Genomic DNA, 19,690 nt, shown 5'->3' with positions numbered 1-19,690 from the left:
GCCCTGCCGAAGGGAGGCGAGCGTTTCTCCCCGCCGGGATGGGTGCCCTGCGGCCGGGGACAGCGCCGGGAAGGGCTGGGGCATGCTGGGCTTTGCTGATGTAACGGGCTCCCTGCGATTTTCATTCAGAGCTGGTTGGCTGAGAGCTGGCGGAGAGCCTCAGATACGCCTCCAGCTCAGATGAGGTCATCCCTGCTATTTATTTATTTATTTATATAGATTTTTTTGGGGCTGCTCCACAAAGTCTGCGGTGTCTGAACATCTAAGGTCACCGTGGTCATTTGCACGGCACCTCCCGTCCCTGCGTGCAGGAGCCCCCCCCTCTCCCCACGACTGCGCCCCTTCCCGGCTCCATCGCAGACCCTGCCCTCCCTTTAAAGAGAGAGGAGGAGCGAAGGGAAGATGAAATTACCGCAGTGGATTTTATAATTGACTCTCGCATCCAGGTCAGAGGGGAGCTTTTGCTGGCAAGCCACTGCAGAGCCGCCCGGCCGCGAGACGAGCGTAAAGTAGCTCCAGGACAGAAGAAACTCCGGCCCCCGCCGCTGACAGAAGTGCAACTCCGCGCCCTGCCCAGCGGCTTCGGCCCTTCCCCGCCCTCCCCCGTGCCGAGATGCAGCCAGCCACCACCAGAGGACGGGGTAGGACCCCCCGCCCGTCAGCCAGCAGGAGCTGCCCGGCCCGGGACGAGCCGGTCCCGAAATAAGAGCGGAGAGCCTACGGCTGGGGGGGCCCCGGCCCACCCGCAGCCCTCCTCCCGCCGGCCCCGCCGAGAGCCTCCCGCCGCCTCGGGCGCAGCCGCCAGGTCAACCCGCCGGGCCGGGGGCGCGATGGCCCTCACAGCACCCCGGCTTTGCCCCGGGGGCGGCCAGCCCCTTCCTCTTCTCCTTCCCACCGCCGAGCCCCGCGCTGGAGCCCCCCTGGCACAGCCTCTTCGCCGCGTCCTGCCGGGGGCCGAGAGCCCCCCTCCCCGGAGCGCCTGAGCCCCGGCCCCCGGATCAGGGATCCCGGCCCCCCGACCAGGGATCCCAGCGGATCGGGGATCCCGGCCCTGCTCCGTGCCCGGCGTTCCTGCAGCCCCCAGCACGCCGATCTGCCCAGAAGGACGCCGAGAGCTGCTCATCCCCCCCCCCCCGCTGCTACCCCCGGAGCCGGAGGAGGGCTCGTCCCTGGGGCCGGAGGCTGTTCTCTGTGCTTTGGGATTAACAGAGCCGGACGGTGCCTGGCCACGGCCGTGCATGAGCCTACAGACCCCCGGGAGGCGAGCTACAGAGTTAGAAGGAAACCCGGCATCTGTCACGCTGTGGAGGGGTGAAATAAACCCTGTACAACCAGCAACACCAGCCCGAGCCTTCCTGCCTTCTTGCAACCAACTTTACCCCGCACCCCCCAGCCGTGAGATTTCCCTCCTTTCCTCCTCCCTCCGCTCTCCTTCCCTCGGAGGCTGCAGGATGAGGCTCTTCCTTCTGTCTGCCTCAGGGTAAAAGCGTACCCTGGGGGCAGCACCACACATCTGGCAGGGACTTGAAAGGTTTTAATCCAGCCTCCAGCTGCAATCAACAATGGCCAATGAACCGGTGATCCTGAACGTCTATGATATGGTGAGTACGAAACAGTTTGGGTTATGGGGAGCAGAGGGATTGGGAGGGAGCTTGTGCTTGGAGGCAGGCATTGCACGAAGAGGAGCCAAGCACGGATCCCCAGAGAGGGTGATGTCCACCCTCCTCCAGCAGTCTCCTCATCTAAATATGTCATGTTCTGGCTGTCAGAGATGACACTGACCACTGTTTTTTTTTTTGGAATGTTTAGCACGTTGTGGCAGATTACAGGTAAAACCGTGCTGGATTCTCTGCAGGATTTTTCAGGAGCAGCAGTGGGTGAGGGGAGGACTTTTTAATTTCCAGTGTCCCAGTTAAGAAAGAAGATGTGATCACCTCTCTCTAGGAGCCAGTCGTCATTTAATTTTGAGTGATCAAGGACTGCCAGGCTGTGAGGAAGGGGTCAGGATATCATCCAGGGATGAGAAACATCTGTAGAATTGTATTAAGGATGTGGTTTCTAGGCTAATAATTTGGATCAGTCCCTCATATACATGAGATAGTAGTTAATCATTGTCTCTGAAGGTTAATTGGAACAGCAGGAGTAAAAAGCAGTCTGAACTGATGAAGTTTCAGCACAGGGAGGAGCATAGGGACATGCTGCTTGGAAATGTTTCCTGGAAGTTCATAGTGAAGCAAGTTGCTTCCCTTGCCCTCCTTCTGCAAGGGGCAATGTCAGTGGAAACTCCCTGGGCTAACAAATCAGATGATCTCTGAATCCCATCCTTGGCACAAGCCCCCAGAAAGAAGAAGGCTTGGCACAAGCCCCCAGAAAGAAGAAGGCTTGGCACAACCTGTTTGCTCTCTGGCCCGGCACAAGTTTAGGATAGATGTGTTAAGGTAAGGAACATTTTGATGGCAATGTATGAGCTAGTGATTTAAAAAAAAAAAAAGTTTTCAAATATTCCAAAGAATTGAGTGAACTTTATTGGGGAAAATATAACTTTATGTGGCCCATGTTGTGACTGGCTCTTTACATCCAGCTCCGTACTTTTAAGATTATGGCATACATTTGCTTTTTGTCATCAAAGGGTGACAACTTTCAATAGGAAGCCCACAGAGTAATGTGGGTTTCCCTGTTGGGAAAATCCAGAGAATAGCCACCAAAGAGTGGGCTCTAGTAAATGCCAGACCTCTTCTTGTCACAAAGATTAAGTGATCTTTTGTTGGCTGAAAAAGCTGGCTTATTTCCTGAGGGAAGAGGGAGTGGTAAGGACTCTTCAGGTAGGACTGTGTCTGTATTGAAGGACATTCTGGAAAGCACAACAAGAATAGCTTAACACTGCCTCTTCCAGAGCTAGTATTGGCAAAATTGACCAAGCTGGTGTAAACTCCTTCCCTAGACTTTGGTCTTGAGTGTTTAACGGTCAGTTGCTTGGCAGCCTGAACTGTGAACTTCCCCAAGCTGTTCTTCAAACATTAGGTCTGGAAACCCAAGCAGCTGATGGCTAGTTCTTGGTATCAAAAGGCTGACGTTGAACTCTTGAGTGTGCGTGTGCCTAGCTAATAATTTGAAGGTAAAGGAGTTGCGTTGCCCTTTTGTTGTATGCACTGTCTTCCTTGCATTTTTTCACTTTGTTTTGCTGCAGGCTGTGGTCTGAGCTTTCCTCTTGGTTACTGTTGAGCTGTCTCAAATCAGTACTGAGCTGAAGGGATCTGGACAGATTTGGTCTTTGCCTTCTCTTTAATGACATTGACACCAAAGATGATGCCCAAAGGAAGCTGTGGAGAAGGGACTTGCTGTTCATGGTCACTGTGTGCTGAGATGGACACCCAGGCACAGTGAACTGAATCAAGGTCATCAGTTTAATTCAGACTGAGTAATTTTTGCATCCCAGCAAGCCACGCAAACCTTCCTGTGTCAGTACTAACTCCATGGTTAACGTTAACCACAAGTTAATGCTCTGTACATAGAAACCATTCTATTTTCATATAGCATCTGTTTGACTACCACTGAGTCACCTCTAGTTCAAATCCTACATTATGATTATTGAGGCTACATGCTTTTCCATTGCTGCTATGATTTTAACACCACGGAGTTTGGAATGCAGCCATGCAAAATCTGCACTTTGTTACACTGTGGTGGGGAATTGCGGGGGAACTGGGAAATGAGCACATTTGCTTGAATGACTGTTGGAAAACTAGTCTCAAAGGAAAAAAAAAAAGACAGCTGGGGATAACAATTAACTGGATGTAAAGCTCTGCTTTCCTGACAAGGAACGTGACCCCTGTATGGCATCTGGAAGCACTTACACTGCAGGAAAGCTTACCCTTAGGGCACAAGTTCAATTATGGGCTTTGTGCAGCTATGAAATACCCATTCTGTGTAGTCTTGTGTATTCAAAGATTATAGCCATTTATCCTTTTACCCATTGGATATGTACCATGCTTCTTTTAGGGGGAAAAAAAAAAAAGCTTATGCTTAATGAGGTGTTTAGCACAAATAGCTAAAGCAGGTAGATCTATTTATTAGACTTATTTTCTTCAGCGTTAAAGAATTGAGCAAAAATCACTTGTATTCCAAGTGTTCAGAATATCTTCATCAAAAGCAATTTCCCTAACCCCCAGCACGCAGAGTGATTATATCCTATTTTATCTGTTGCTAAAGAGCTTCTACACACCAGTACACACTTGCAAAAAAAGGCAGAGAGGGAGAACTTTGCTGCTCAACAAGGATATTTTAAAGAGTATGCAGGATGCTGAAGTCTGATGTAAGCTGTGAATGTGAATACAGAATAACAACACAGATCAGGGGCTTGATTGTGGATGAATCTCTCCGAATCTGAATCCATCTCTTGCGTGGACTTAACCTAAGCCAACAGCTGTTTGGAGACCTGCAGGAAATAATTCTCTCTGTAAAATCTATGATAGAGTTTGCTCCGATTAGTCAGTTATCACTTTACCTTTGGAAAGATAAATCATTTTCCCCTTCATAACTTGCTGATCCCTTCCCTCCAAACCTCCTTAATAAGCTATTCATCGTGGATGAGATCTTACTTAGATCACAAGGTTGATTTTCTTCAGCCTGGATCACATTCTGTTTCCTTATTGCTTTAATTCTTTCTGTCTTACCTTAGAATAGGTAACTACATCATTGTAACGTTAATAAATGTCACTTCCTGAAATCTGACATAAGAGCGACTGCAAATATTGCCTAGGTTTAAATCTTTAACAAGCTAGCTAAACGCATTCATCTAAAAATAGTCAGTTTGGCAGAGATTCAAGCTGGGGGCTCCCATCATGTTTCAGCTTATTGCAAAGCACATTCGTGCTATTAAATTAAAAGAAAATATATTTACATCATTGCTGTCCCTTTTTATTGTATGTATAGTTGTCCTGAATTTCCACCGTCTTTGCAGCTGATAACATACAAAGCTGTCATCTCGATCTGCTGGTATTTTTGCTTGTACTTTATGCTGGTGAAAACGAGCCCCTGAGATGATCTTTCTCCCACCTTTATCCCATGGATTCCACTGACATTGCTTATCATCCTCTCTGGAGCGATGAGAGGTAAATAACATTCAGGTCACTGTAGGCACGCTAGCTCTGAGATTTCTCCCAATGATATCTACCTTTAGAGAGGTAGCCAAAAATGTAATTCTTTATAATTCCCAAACTCTTTTAGTTCTTTGTATCCTTTATGTCGTTTGCCCTCTATAGGGCTGATGGGCAATTGCTGATAGCAAAGGGTGGCCCTGAAGATGACAGGTTGGGGTCTCTCTTGCTTCACTGATTAGTGGGTGACGGTGTTGTTTTGATTTCCCCATCACACCACCGAGTGGATCAGCCAAGTAGCCCTGACAAAAAAATAAACACCGTACAGTTCCTGTCGCCACGGAAGTGGTAAAGGCCTCTGTTTTGTGCTTGTGGTATTACTGCTCGCAGCCTGTGTTGAAGTAGCGGTGGCATTTTGGCCAGAGGATGTAAAAGCGTGGTCATGTGTGTTGTTTCCAGGAGTTCCAGGAAACCTGAATCTCACTCCTGATTTTTATCAGCGTGGTGGAACTGAGCATCCTGGGAGGCTCCATCTGCACAGAAGGAGGCATTTCTGGGGGGGGAGGGAGGGAGGTGGTAGTACAAAACTCACTGGGAGGGAAACCTCTACCTTTCACGGAAGTGGTGGACAGAAGGAAGTGCAGTGCAGCCAGCAGTGAAATTGCTCTAGCTCCTCTCTCTCTCTTTTTAAATACTTGTGTGTTCATATTTGAGGGCCCAAACTTTCAATAATCAGCCTCAGAGATCACAAGTGTCTGTCTTTACTACTAAGGTAAGCTCCAAAGCTCCTTGCATTTTGCAAGTTGTCACTTAGTTCTTTAGGAGCTGATGAGCCCAGAGGGGAAAATTACATTGAGCTCACTGTGACCACAGGGTGGGCTCCTGGCACCAGCCAGAGGGGCTGAGGAAACCCTGTGGGGTGGCAAAGCAGCTCCCCCATTCTCTGTGAATGTCTCTGGCAAATGAGCTGTGGCTCTGGACAGTGACAGCGCAGCTGACCTCCACTGTCCTTTCTCTGGTGGTGATACCACAATGTCTCAGCAAGGCTGAGTATGCTGTAACGAGTCCGTCCTTCTCCCTGGGAGAGGAGAAGTAGTTTCAGCTGGGCCACCAGGAAACACGGCCTGTGCTCCTCGTAGCCAGGCAGCTTGTGGTCTCACAGCAGAAGCTGATCACAGCCTGCAAGTGGCTCAGGTGGGCAGAAAAGCTTTGAAGAGGTTGTTTCTTTCTAACTTTATAAATGCCTTCTGTGTAGAGCTGGCCTTAGGGAATAAGGCCTAGCAGTAGGATGTTGCCTCAAGGATGGGGAGTTGCATGGAGCTGTCTGGCTTTCTTCACAGCCCCAGAAGAGAGGTAGGATTCTCAGATGAAGACGTTGTGGTGGGGAAACCTGCCTATGGTATTCTGCAGCAGGCCCTGGGATAGGGTGAGAGTTGAGTGTTTATTTTATGTGCTCTGAGTAGAGGCTTGTGAGAGTCTCTTAGTAAAGAGGACAGGCCAGTGGTCTGTGAGGAAAGATGTAAAGCTAGAGGGTCTGTATGGCCACAGTATAAACACCCAATGCTTTAGTGCTTTAAGCTAATTTTTCTCTCACAGGATAGTATTATGGAGATGGGAGCTCATTTTCTTCCTGCTATTTTCAGCCTTATACTTGAACATGCATTGCTTGCATCTGATTTGGAGATGGTGACGTATACAGGATTGAAAACCAGTGCAACCTTACCATTCTAGCATCCCTTTTTAGGCTTCCTATGCAGGTGGAACAGGCAGAGTGAGTCTCCTGACCACTATAATTATGTGCTTTGAGGCTGAAGGAATTAGAGGTTCTTTGTTCCTCTAGCTTCAGTACATAAGGAGTCTTTGAATCTGCCTTAGAAGCAGCAGCAGGATTGCAAGCAGAACACTTCATTCTCTGGAGCAAATGTTTTAAGCACTGACTAGATCATGGAACATTTTATTATCTCTCTGTTTGGAGGGAAGAGTGAGTCTAGTTACTCAGAAAAATGTCAACATGTTTGTGATTACTGCAAGTAGAGGTCTCGGATGCTCGCAGCTCACTTAGTCAGAAGGGAGAGGCGAGAAATCCTATTGCAGGTGGTGGTCCCCCTTCTGCACTACTCAGGAGTTGTTTGTGAGCTGCTATGTATAGAGAAATACTGCATCACCTGACCGCCTTTGGTATTCCAGGAAGCCAAATGGAAAGCAAAAGGACTCTTTCATCAACTAGCTTGATACCTGCGGAGTTTCCTGCTGTGATGAGCTGAAGTGATGCTTTATGTCGATACTGCAACTTGTGGTCTTGAAAGATGAAGTGATAGAGAGTCACTGGGATCTCTTCTTTTTTTTTCTCTTTCATACGTTGGCAAAACAATATATTTAACAAATGGAGAACAAAATGCAAAATATTGCTTTTGGGAGATTTTAATTAAATTCTGGCATCTCCTAATATATTAAAAAAATAGTTGTTCTGAAACAAAATCGCCACTTCTTAGAACACATTAAATGAAATGTTTTGACTCTTCCTAAAAATGTTTGCCAATCATCTCTGTCCAAAACTATTTGCCAAATCTGAATCACTTCATTTCTCAAAAACACACTGTTCACTGAAGTTTGCCGTATTCTTGGAAAAGCTTGGTAGGTGTATGATATCCTTATTTGTTCTGTGACTACTCTCAAAGCTTGTAAGAATTTCATGAATAAGCCCTGGCTGAGGAAGATCTCTGGTGTCTTATCTTCTTCACAGGCTTCTTATGGGATGAGATTAAAGGTAGATCCTTAAATTGCTGAGTGACAAGGGGAAGATTATGGTCTCAGGATTTTACTTTGTCACTGACTCTTCATTTGCACAGAACCTTACTCTGCTGCCTTCAGACCATATCCCGTACAGCATGCTGTGTAACAAAACAGACTGGTGAGATAGCAGTTGCCTGGTGTCTCGTAGTGGGTTTCCCCACAGTGCTGTAACATGTCCTACATAAGTGCTGAACTGCTTCTCTTTCTCTGAGCAACTGAACTTGCTGCTAGTCACAGGCGGTAGTGGGAAGGGAGGACTGGTAGATATCAAATGCTTGTTTTCTTTGTCTTCCTGGAGCGTTTAATTGGCCGCCTGTTGGCTTCTTGGTGAGATTGTTAAACTATGCTCATGCTGCATAGGTCTTGGAGTCGCAGTAAGTCAAGTGAAAAAAAGATCCCACTGCAAAATCTGTGATGGTAATATAATATTGTTATATGTTATGTATTATTACATGTTGTTATGGATCCAGAGAAATCTGTGAAGAAAACTCTTCGTTAGAAGCCAGAGAGACTGGGTAGACAACTACCGCAAATGGGGGGAAGTAGGATAGTAGAGAAAGTTGCTCTACCGGGATGTCAGCAGAATCCTTAGCCCAAGGTATGAGAGGTCTATCCATGGCTTCACTTCTCTTGGATGCAACATCTCCCAGTGCAAGCGTTCATGGCTTTAAAAATAGGGCGTTCTGGCAAATCTGCAAGCGGTATATCCAAATTTTCAAATAAATCAAAGCTAGGGTTTGTTTCTGCTTCTCTTCTCCAAGTCTGCATCAATTCAATTGTAGTGACATCAGGCTGACCGCAGGCAGACCAGTCAGAGTGGGGTTGCTGCCTTGCTCTGCCTGAACACAGGAGTGAAGGGAAGAGGAAAGCAGGTCAGTGATGCAGAGCGCTGTGGTGTAGTCAGTGCCTGAGTCAAGCCTGTGGGAAAATGATGAAATGAAACTAGACATCCCTTCTTTCTTGCATCTTTGGAGAGAGGAAATCAATTGGAGGAAGAAGAGGTAAAGCAGCTAATACACTGAGCTGCAGCTGAGTCCATTAGTTCAAGAAGCAGCAATCGGGATATGGCATCTGATCTAACCCAATTAAGAAGCTACAGAGTAAGTGGCATGGCCTGGGTTAATAAGCCCAGCGATGAAATGTGCCCATTTATGCATAATAAATGTTTTTTTTGTTGTCTTAGCAACAGCCTGGAGATGCATTTATCCGTCAGGAACAGTCTGGTTTGATGTTGTCAGGGTGACAAGCCGGCTACCTGTCCGCATTGCTGCTCATCTTCTCCAGCACCGCAGTTCTCTAGCTGACTCCTCTAAGCTTCAGCATGAGATGTTTTATGATCTCCATCTCCTGACTGTGCCTCTTGACTGTACACAGAGCGCTGCTCTCTCCAGCTACAGCGTTCACCCCATCAGCAGCTTGTTGAACCGGCGCTCTGCTGCCCCATGGGATGACTTGAACTGGCTCAACCGGAGCACCGCAGGAATTCACACTTCTGCGAGTGCCACGTGTGCTAGGAAGGCTGCTCCCCAACGCCCTCTCCTTCACATCAGCATCAGCAAATACATGAAACCTTGATGAATGAGGAGAACTAGGGAAAAGCTAACACAGTGCAATAAATGCATGAGCTCTGCTTCTGAAGCAAAGCCTCACAGGTCCCTTGTTAGCCCAGCTCCCACAGCAGTGCTCTTGAGTCGGCTCCTGCAGTTGCTAATCTCTTAGTGCCTCTAAAGGGCTTAGTGCAAGGCAGCCTGAATTCGTGGAGAGGCAGGAGTTGACTTGTTTGTGGGCAGGATTGCAGATATACATCCAGGTTCTCAAGGCAAGGTCAGTTCTAACTTTACAGAAAACTTCTGTTGCTCCTGGGACTTGTCCTTTAGCCTCATCTACAGGCAAAGTTACAACCCGCTGACCTGTCTCTGAGCACCTCTGAGAGAAATGGCGGTTTACTCTTGAAGCCGTGTGGAAGCTGACTTCCAGTGAATTTTCTCCAGTGCTTTTTGGGGCTTCCCCCAACACCAAGGCAGACTCCTTGTAGAATGTGACACTTCTGGCAGCAAGGTTTAGCCTATGGCTCAGTAGGTTGTCAAGGTTCCTAACGTCACTCAGATTATTATTTTATTTTTCAAATCAGTCTTAGTACTGATAGAAGTTGATGGGTTGGCAGTATTGAAGACTGTCACTTTCTTAACCAAAAAGATCCACGCTGGCTGTAGCAAAGCAGATCCTTCTGCATTTTGTACTTCGTCCCAGGTTTATGGGTTTGAGGCACTCTGGTGCCATGGCTCAGCTGGTCATCAAGCCTCCCAGCGAGGCAGCCCACAGGGACCACTTATACATGCAGGGGACTTCTGCTGCGGAGAGCTGAGCACCAGTGATAGAAACAAAGCCACTAAGCTGGAACAGCTGTTGGATCTATTTCTGAGCGTGGTGGTAGGCAGGTATACGCTTGTGCATTGGTGAGATGGACTGAATTTAAATGGGCGTCCTAGGACTGCAGGCTGCTTTAGTGACCTGGGTTGCCCTGATTTTGTGTTTCAGTCTCTGTTGTTCCCGTCATTGTGCCAAGATGACGTAGCTGAAGCTGGGGAGGGAGGCAGAGATCAATCAATATGCTAAATCTATATTTCTGCTGGGGAAGAAGAGAAACAAAATTCACAAGTCTGGTGAATCTTTCTCTTGCAAACTGACTCAAATTCCTTTGGGGTAAAAAAAAAAAAAAATTGATGCTGTTCTGGGTAAACACTGAAATGTTCTTGTGTGAGAGGTCTAGAGGAGTGAAAACATATTCCATTACTTCAGAGCTTTATCTAATAAGCACATGAATCAGTGAGATTTCTCATCTCAGAGCAAAATATGAGGCCATGTCCTAAGAGTGGAAAATTGTCTTAATTGGTAACTTAGTTCTTCAGCTTTGAATATTAAGGTGTCTGGAAAAGCAATGATAAGGGTAAGAGAAATGCTGTGGTTTACAATTGATCTTTGATAGACAGGGATGCTTATCTACATAAACATGTGCCAGGTGCTAGAGATGCTGAAAGCGTTTCAGCCTGTTTAGTAAGTGCCTTCATCATGTGGGTCAACACACAGGTCAGTATCTGTGTGGCTGCTGATAGATGCCCATCTCTGGGAGATGGAGGACCTGGCACAGTGAAAGCTCTGTTCATAACATGGTTTGCTGAACCTTCAGCCCTGGATCTGTTACTCTGCTTTACCTATAGTCTTACTTAAATCAACAAGGAACTGCAGCCCTTTGGTGTTCTCTTCAATATCTTCTACTAGTGATTTATACTGGACATTGATGTAAGGAAAAAAGCTTTCCTAGTTGATGATTAGGCTCCTTGCATGCCCTGGGGCAGCAGTGTTGCCTTCTAGAGTGAGCTATAGGCCTTGCCATCGGTTAGCTTTCCCTAGGTGCGTGATGAGAGAAATCAGCTTGAGTTCTTCTAGACATCTCTTCTTGACTTGCCTGTGTGTCTTGCTCCATTTCGGGCAGGTGACTTTATAACTGCCCTATGTTTGCCATCTCCCTCCAACTCTGGATTAGCCTGCTGAATGTGAGACGTGGCAGAAAGAGAGGATCAAGAGGTTAAGCATGGAACTAGTCCGAGAGGTTGTTCCTGCTTATTAACCTGCACTCTTGGGTGGTATGTAGGGCAGGAGCCTCAGCACACTCCTGAGAAGAGGTTGCTGGTGTTTTCAGGCAGGGCTGAGGTGTTTTCTTAGCAAAGCCCTTAGCTGGAAAATGAAGGGTCGCATTTAGCTCCCTAAGCACAGACATCGGGGGCCATTTTAGGGTATCCATCTGATGTCTGGCTTCCTCTCAGTAAAGGTCCAGGTCTCCTTCCTTGTAGATCCTGTTTCATAGCTATCAACCTTGTAGAGATGTCTGGAGTATCCTGTGGTTTTGCAGTTGGCATGACATGCCCAGAGGTTCTGACATGAGCACTGTTTATGTGCGGGGGAAGGAGCAGTGGTATTTCTGCATTTGACTTCTACCACCTAGAGTGCTGATTCATCGAGAGTGACAGAGACCTGGTTAAAATCCCCGAGGGACTCAAACAAATGCCCCTTCATGCAAGTCTGCCATAGAGGCAGACAGCAGGATGCTCTGGATCTGGTTGTTCTGGGCCTTTTATGTCAAAACGTTTAATTTTTGTTTGGAAACATCCACTTGTCCACTATGAGAATATTTCAGTGGGTCCTGGCTGTTCCAGGAGGGTGTCTAGGCTGGAACCAGGCTATAGTGTTGTTCAAACTTGTTCTCTGGCCCACTGAAAGTGTGTTTTTTTTTTTTTTATAAGGAGGAGTCTTTCCTTCACTTTATATAGAAGGAAACTGCTTTACCGTGAAGTGCTGAGAAGGCCTGACTCCATATAAGCTATGAGAGCGTGGCCAGGCTGCCTCCCTCTGAAGCAGATGGAGAACCAAATCCCCTCTCGCAGACTGAGGAGGTTAGAAAGTTGGTCTGTCCAGACACTTGTCCAGGAGAGGACTCCTCATTGTCAGGTACAAGCAGAAAGCACTTACTCTTCCTGGTATATAGAAGTTTACCTTGCTCTTCTCTCCTCCTAGTGCTTTGTTTCCATTCAGGGCATTTTTAGACAGATGTCAGGCTTTGTTTGCCCTGAGAAGGATCTCTTCTGCCCTTTTCTCATTAGTTGGCTACAAAACCTGAAAAGTCAATTACTTGTGCAGCCTTTCTTCTGAGTCTGTCTCAGCACTAAGAGTGCACAGGCTAGTGCATCGTATGAAAGTACCCCTGTGACGAAGGCCCTGTGGGAAGGCAATGCTGGATGTTTCCAAATCTGCAGAGGCCAGAGCTGGAAGTACGTATCCCAAGCCGAAATCCACCCACTGGCTTTGGCTGATCTGTCTCCAGTTCTAACATCATTGTTCTTGATTGCAGTGTCATTTGCTATGCCCTTGTTCACTCTAATTTTTATGGCTGCTCATTATCCAAGGCAGCTGGCTATCTTCTCTTTGGCAGATCTCTGGAACGTGGAGCCGACCTATTCTGCTGCTGGAGCACTGTGCCTTTTTGTGCTTGCTGCTGTGAGGATATTGGGGACAAATGCTTTGACGAATGGGTTTTACTGAACTAAACCAGAACAGAGTAATTCCAGTGTAAGCCAAGCAGAAACAGAACGGAGAGAGGCAAAATGAATGGGTCCACTTCAAGCTCAGGTCTTCACGGGGCCAGAAGAAGGGAAGCACTATGAAACTTACCATTTTTGTATAGGTCTCATAAGCATAAAAGCTGTGGCTTGTCAAGAGCAAAAGGCTCTGTGAAGATAAACGAATGCAAACCATGTGGATCCATGCAAGTTTTGCTTGTTTTTACTGTCTGGGCCAAATTCTGGCTCTTCCCTTGGGCAGAGTGCTGCTGGCAGGAGACGCCGCATCATGGTAGCCAGAGGCATGGAAAAGCCTAGCCAAGCAGGCAGGATGCTCCATGGGGGGGAAGGGAGGACAGAAGGGCATCTGTCCCAGCACCTCGTTAATTGGACTGGGGACATGTCCTTCTGGCCTTGCAGCACTGCTGGGTGTCCTCTTTTGTCCCTTGTATTCAGACAGAGCTCACGGGAGGGAACATTTCTTCTGGGAATTGAATCAGGAGGCAAGAGAAAAGGGGGCTGCAGAGGAAGATGCTCCTTATGCTTCTTTCCCTCACAGTATTTCTTCTTCAACGCCACGTATCCAACCAGAACTCAAACTTTTTCAGTGTCCTTTACAACACCCCCTATTTTCGAGTGGAAGGCAAGGAGGCAGGAAGCAGGCTGGAGTAAAACTGACCTCTTCCAAATCCTTCCCTGCAATGAAGTTATGCTAGGAGGCTAGCATGTCTGTGTGTTTTTAAGTGCTGTTTTTTATATGGCATGTTATTGAAATGCTCCAAGGATTCCCTTTGTAATGTGTAATTACCTTGAGATATGCAGCTCAGTTCCTGTTGCAGCTGTTGTTTTGGATAATCTCAATACAGTTAAAGCTGTTGCTGGATCAAACACGTTTATGCAGATAGAAATTTTTAAAGTTGTTGTAAAGAACAATTTAATAGTCTCTAACACATCAGGTGCTTAAAAATCCTGTACTTGGTGCATCTGAACTGAACTTGAATTCTGCTTCTCACACCCACAGGACTTTGAAGCACATTTCCAGCTGTCTGTTACCTCTCCTGAGGTCTCAGAGGTGTCTCATTAAAGCTGATGTTAAAGCCTATTAAATACACGAATGCAGCTTCTAAGGATGCATCTCATTTAGGTGAGTTCTCACCAGGAATTGGCAGAGATCGTTGCTGCTCTGATCCCCCAGTGACTAGGGTAGTGAAAGCTACCTCGAGAAGCACAGGATAATACCTTCTGATGTGTTGGGAGGCAAAAGGAAAAGCGTCTGGATAAGGCTGCTAGCGTCCTAGGGGCACACCAACCTTGTCACCTTCTCGCCTTGCTGGCTCCCCTCCCTCCTCCTGCAAAGTGCAGCCTCAGCTCACGGAGCCTGCAGATGGGAGGCATCTGTCCTTGAGCTCTGTGTCTCCAGCCAGTTAATTATTAATCATCACAATATCCCTTATGTCAAGCTTCTGAACTGCCCGTGAAGCATGGAGAACCGTTTTATCAGTCGAGTCAGAAAAGTGCCCTGCCACTCATTATTTGTGAAGTTGTTGTTTTCTTAAGGACCGTAAGCACTCAGGAATGGACAAAGCTACCCAGAAGTGATGGTCATCTCAGCTGAGCCCCACACCAGATGCCCTGGTGCTACCAGAAATGTGCCAGCAGGGGCAATGCATATAGGAACAGGGAAACCAGAAGAGAAAGTTAGGCTTGTGTCCTGGATCCTGCAGCAGTCCTGGTGCTGTACCACTGGGTATGTTTGGAAGCGTAATGCTCCTGCAGTATAGCTGTTTTGTCCTTCATGGGCACGTACTGGGACAAGCACTTCAATGTTTATCTCCCTTGAAAGGCACCTGAATGTCTCTTAAATCCCTGGGGGGCACAACTAATCGCCTGTCTCTGAGATATGCTGCTGCTTACCATTGCTCTAGAAACAGCGGGGCATGTGAGCACACATGGGGCTCTAGGACGTGCCTGCTGTCTGTGTGCAGGTAGTTGGCTAGCCCGAAAGAGAGGGGCTGAACAGAGACAGACCTGAGCACACGTGAGAGGAGGAGGATTATCACTCGGCTTGCATCAAGATGTAAGGCATTTCTCAGTGTTGGGAGTATTCAGATGTGAAAACCTGACCCCCCAGCTCCTCTAGCTGGAAATATTGGAAAGGGAATGACACCAGTATTTTCTTTCTGTTTTAGTTTTGATGGCATACATTGAAGCAGATCTGAAAACAAGCCCACATCCTGACTTCTTTCCATTCATTCATAAGGCAGTTTTTGCAAACTTGTTTCTTTCTGTCTGCCTGCAGAAGAAGCATTTTAAATAATGTCGTAGGTCCAGGGTCACCCAAATAAAACAAAGGTCCTGCTGTCTGGTCCTGAGCAGTGTGGCACAAGGTACCTTTCCTGAACTCTCCTGAAGCCTTCAGCTGGTGCTAGTCTCATTGGTAGCTCTACCTAAACACTGCCAGCATCTGAACTCTTTACAAAAGTGTTTTGGAGCACTCTGAGATTTCCCTTTGGTAAGAGCATGTTTCTAATAAGTTCCTTAAGCTGACAAGTGAAGGCAATGTTATACTTCCCTGCCACCGTTTAAAATCCTACTGTGTGAGTTCTTGGGTGATGCAACTGAATGGACCTACCAAAACAGACCTAACCTGTGCTCTTTACTGCCCCTGGGATATGACCGGGGCTCAGGTTCTCTGGGTCCTCCAGGTTCTCCCATCCTTCCTTCTAGCCCAGGATGCCTTCAAGCAGAATGAAAGAAATGATGGTGGGCCTTCCAGGAAGCATTTTTTCTCTCAGTAAATTGGCGATGGATTGTCACTAATCAGCACAGATAGGGTTGAGTTCACTCATCTTTCATTCTCTCCTAAGATAGTGTGATAGTAGGAGACCAACTCGTATTTGTGTGTCAGAATAGATGGGGAGAGATGTTTTTTCCTCCTTTCAGTTCAAACATAACATCATGTTCAATGACACCACAATGTTTTTGTGAAAAGTACAAGTGCTTTGAACATGTGGGAATCAAAAGCTCTAAATAGATTGTGTAATGCTGCCAACGAAGCATGTCCTTGGACCCTCGCCGAGAACAACCAAACCTTCATTTTGAGTAAAGCACTGGATTTTGAGAAAGAGAAACACCGAAACCGTAGTCCTAGTTCCCCCCTCAGTCATACTTCTAGCAAGGCACTTAAATATTTTTGTCTTCTGTTGTCTCACCTGTACGAAGTGCTCTCGTTGGGGTGGGTGGAGAGGCTTGTGGGATGCTGGAGGGGTTACAGCCCTAAGCACTGCTTGGTGTCTGAGGTGTAACTGCTTGGGGTGGGCTGAAGGAAGGGCAGAGAGCAGCAGGGTGCCTGGTGGCAGCAGCCCTGTATCCTGCAGGTGGTACCAGCCTCGCCATGCCCAGGTGGGTGCGCTCCCTGTCGTAGCCCTGCTGCTGCTGCCTTGGTGGCTGTCCTTGGCCTTTGTGTGGATGGGGAGGTCTCCTCGCTTCCTTCCCCCTGCCCGGGAAGGTTCTTTAAGCAATCAGCCCGTGCACCTGCTCCTGGCCTTTGATTTTACTGGCCTTTGACCGCTTGTGGCAGGTGAACTATTTAGAGGCAGCTGCTATTTCTGTCATTAGCACCCAGACTTCCTGGGAGAAAACAGCTGGCTTTGTGACAGCTGAAATCTGATTCAGAGGGAGCATTTCACTTTAGCATGCACAAAAGCAATGGGAGAGTGAGGTAAGGGGGAGGGAAAGGCAGCGCAGAGTTTGCTATTTGTTTAATCCCGACAGGAAAGCCCCAGCAACCCAAGATGACGGTGTGCAAATCACAGACGTGCATGCTGCAGCACAGTGGATGTTGTTCGAGGGATTGAGGGCGCAGAAGCGGTGGGTAAGAAAATAATGCAGTGCGAGGGGGCCGTGTGCCATGCATCTTGCCAAGATACATTAGCTCCCAGTGAGCAGCGCTCTGCTCCGGGGGCTGCTGCAGATACTTGCCAGCTTAAAGCGAATTTGAATATCTCTGTGTTGTGCTGCCGTGGCAGGCACGGTAACAGAAGGGTACTCGAGAGATCTGCTTAGCCTTTTCAACCCCAGCACGTGATCCTTGCTCAGTCTTCTCTCTTGTACTTCCCAGCACTTCCCCGGAGATGGAAAAAGCTGTTATTCTCATCCTCTAGCTGAGGAGCTGGCATGCGGAGAGACTGGCTCATCTCGTTCTTAGGTGTCTTGTCGCTGTGCCGTCTCTTGGGTTTTCATTCGGAGTTATGTTTGTGAGACTGTTCTTCCTCTTGCCCAGCTGTGGCTGCTGAAAGTGCTCCAATTTTTTTATTTTTTTAAGGACTGTGACGGATGTCTCTAAGCAAAGTGTTTTATTGAGGCTTTCCAGTTTACCTGTGCTCTCCTTTGATGGAGTTCAAATAATTTCCAACAGTGGAGGGGACTGTGGGTCAGAAGCACTCTTCCCATGTTCATTCTTCTTGAAATGAAAGCTCTCTGTTGCTATTATGATTTCCAGTTTGAAAGAGAGCTCCTAGGATTTCATGTCGTACTGTGACACCAACAGGATCAGAGATGGCTCTTCCCAAACCAATTATCTTCCAGAACAGCTCTGGTAATATAATTCAAGAGGCTTTCTGAAAAAGATGTTACTTAATAAGCAGGGGTAGATGAGACAGAGCTGGAAGAACTAATGCCCCTCTTGTTTCCTGTGCCTCTGTACAAGCCTTGGGCTGCAGAGATGGGGAGAAACAGTCCGTCCTGGTTTTGGCCCAAGGCTAGGCAGCAGGATTTGCTTGTATGTCCATCTACCCAAATTCATCCTCTGCTTTAGAAGTGCTAAAAAATAAATTGGGCCAGCCTGAAGGCATGATGCTGGCCAGTTTATACAGATCACTGCTTAGCTTGATGGCTACTAGATTTGAAAGTTGTCTTATGTTTTCTCTGAGACTTGTCAAAACAGAATGCTGCCTAGGACTCGAGGGGGCTGGAAGAGTTACACTACACACTGGGGTTACTGGAGGGGACGTGGGTAGACACTGCGCGCACGTACGTGCTCTGGGGATAGCTTGACAGGCTGCAGGCTTTTGGAGAGAACTTGTTCAGCAAAGGAGGGGAGAAAGCGTCTGTCAGTAAATAGATGGATAAAGATGCTCTGTGCTGCTCTTAAGAAGCACCAATCATCTTTATAGCTTTGACAGGTGGCAATGGGGCAGGGAGGGGAGGAAGAGATTGAGAGAACTGTGTGGGTGGTGGAGAAATTAATCCTAATGAATTGGAAGAGCAAATCCACAGTGGGCAGAAAGCTTTGGATTTCTGCCCTGCTGGATATGGATAAACACAAGAGAATCCCTTTTGCACGCAAGAGCTAATTGGGCAATTACTGTGTAATCTCAAAACCTTTGTTTAAACTGTATCCTGACTATCAAAGAGGGAGACAGATTCTCTTCTAGTGGCTCATAAGGCTTGCCCAGAGTCTTTCAGATAGAAGTTTGAAATAGGTCTCCTCTTTATCTTTCTTTTTGGGAAATAAAACTCTGCTCCTTTTTAAAATCAGTGTTATGATGGGAGAACAGGTTTCAGGGAGGCTTGCATCCTTTTAATGTTTTCTCTGCTCTTCACACAGAAGAGAGCACATGAACGTAAGAATGGCCAAACTGGCTCAGGCCAAGGGTCTCTCTAGTCCAATATTATTGTTCTTCCCCCAGTGTCTGCCTGTGGTGGCCACTGCTGGAGATGGAGCAGGACAAGCCTATGACGTTTTTGTCTAACACTTTCCCTGCTTCCAGTTCAGGGGCCTCTTAGAGTTTGTAATCCCCAATGGCTCGTCTTCCTTCCAGTTCTCTGTAGCAGATGCATCGACGTCCTTTGCTAGGAGCTTGGTGGGTCTGCTACCTATTTGTGAAAAGCCTTCACTCTCCCCTGCCCTGAAATGACTTCTGCTGGCTTCCTTTGATGGGTCTTGTATCTGACAGTGATTAATTAATTCCTATCTACATTTTTTGTGCCACATATTATAGGACCTAAGTTTACAGAAGTCATGTTGACCCTTATCCAAAAGATCCTGAACTATCAATTAATGTTGTCCTTTATTATAGCTTCTGTTGGTTAATTCAGTCCAAATATCCAGTTTGCAGACTCGTAATTCCCTCTTTCATGTGGATCTTCTTGTTAAAGATTGGCAGTACAGTTGCTACCTTCAGGTGTTTGGGTCCAGAAGATGTTTTACATGAGAGGTTGCCCAAAATAATTACACAGCTATTCTGTTCTTGTGGTTCCTCTGAAACTGTTGTGTGTATATTGTTCTGGCCCTGGGATTCTTCACAGCTGATTCTGTCCATTCTGTCATAAACTCATCCACGTCAACTTTAAACAGAGCCTCTTATGATTTCCTCGCTCTTCCTACTTCTTCTACAAAAATAAAAGTGGGAGGTTCAGGCATGGGACACTCAACAGTTTTCCTTTGGTGGAAACAAGAAGGCTCTGCTGCAAAGATTTTATTTAGTTTCTCTGCAAAAACATGTCAGGTCTGAGTTCTCCTTTTACAGCTTTGCTATCACTTGGCCCTACAGACTTTCCTTTTCTGACGTGTTGAAGGAAGGATTGATGGAATAGCTAGATGTTACTGGAGAGGCTATTCTTACCTCTTTCAGGTCTGTCTAGAAGTCTTAAGTGACAATGTCATTATCTGCTGTTGAAAGCCCACGC

At 47.0% G+C, this 19,690-nt stretch overlaps 1 protein-coding gene across 7 annotated transcripts in view; it reads left to right on the top strand.

Moving 5' to 3' along the window:
• Window positions 1-346: 346 nt before the first annotated feature.
• LOC308196455 (deubiquitinase DESI2-like) overlaps window positions 347-19,690 on the top strand; it is a 55,757-nt gene continuing 36,413 nt past the window's right edge. For 2 of the 7 annotated variants that reach the window (XM_080595462.1, XM_080595461.1), the window contains exon 1: window positions 14,022-14,144. In XM_080595462.1, coding sequence (XP_080451588.1) covers window positions 14,090-14,144 — 55 coding nt within the window. In that variant the 5' untranslated portion in view covers window positions 14,022-14,089. Of the gene's footprint in view, window positions 1,602-6,321; window positions 6,447-14,021; window positions 14,145-16,774; window positions 16,875-19,690 lie in introns of those variants that run through there. The other 5 variants (XM_080595456.1, XM_080595459.1, XM_080595457.1 and 2 more) reach the window with 5 other exon arrangements.

This window comes from Anser brachyrhynchus, assembly GCF_964034855.1.
Source record: "Anser brachyrhynchus genome assembly, chromosome: 5".
NCBI classification, from domain to species: Eukaryota; Metazoa; Chordata; class Aves; order Anseriformes; family Anatidae; genus Anser; species Anser brachyrhynchus.
This window is presented reverse-complemented; position numbering and strand designations above follow the sequence as displayed.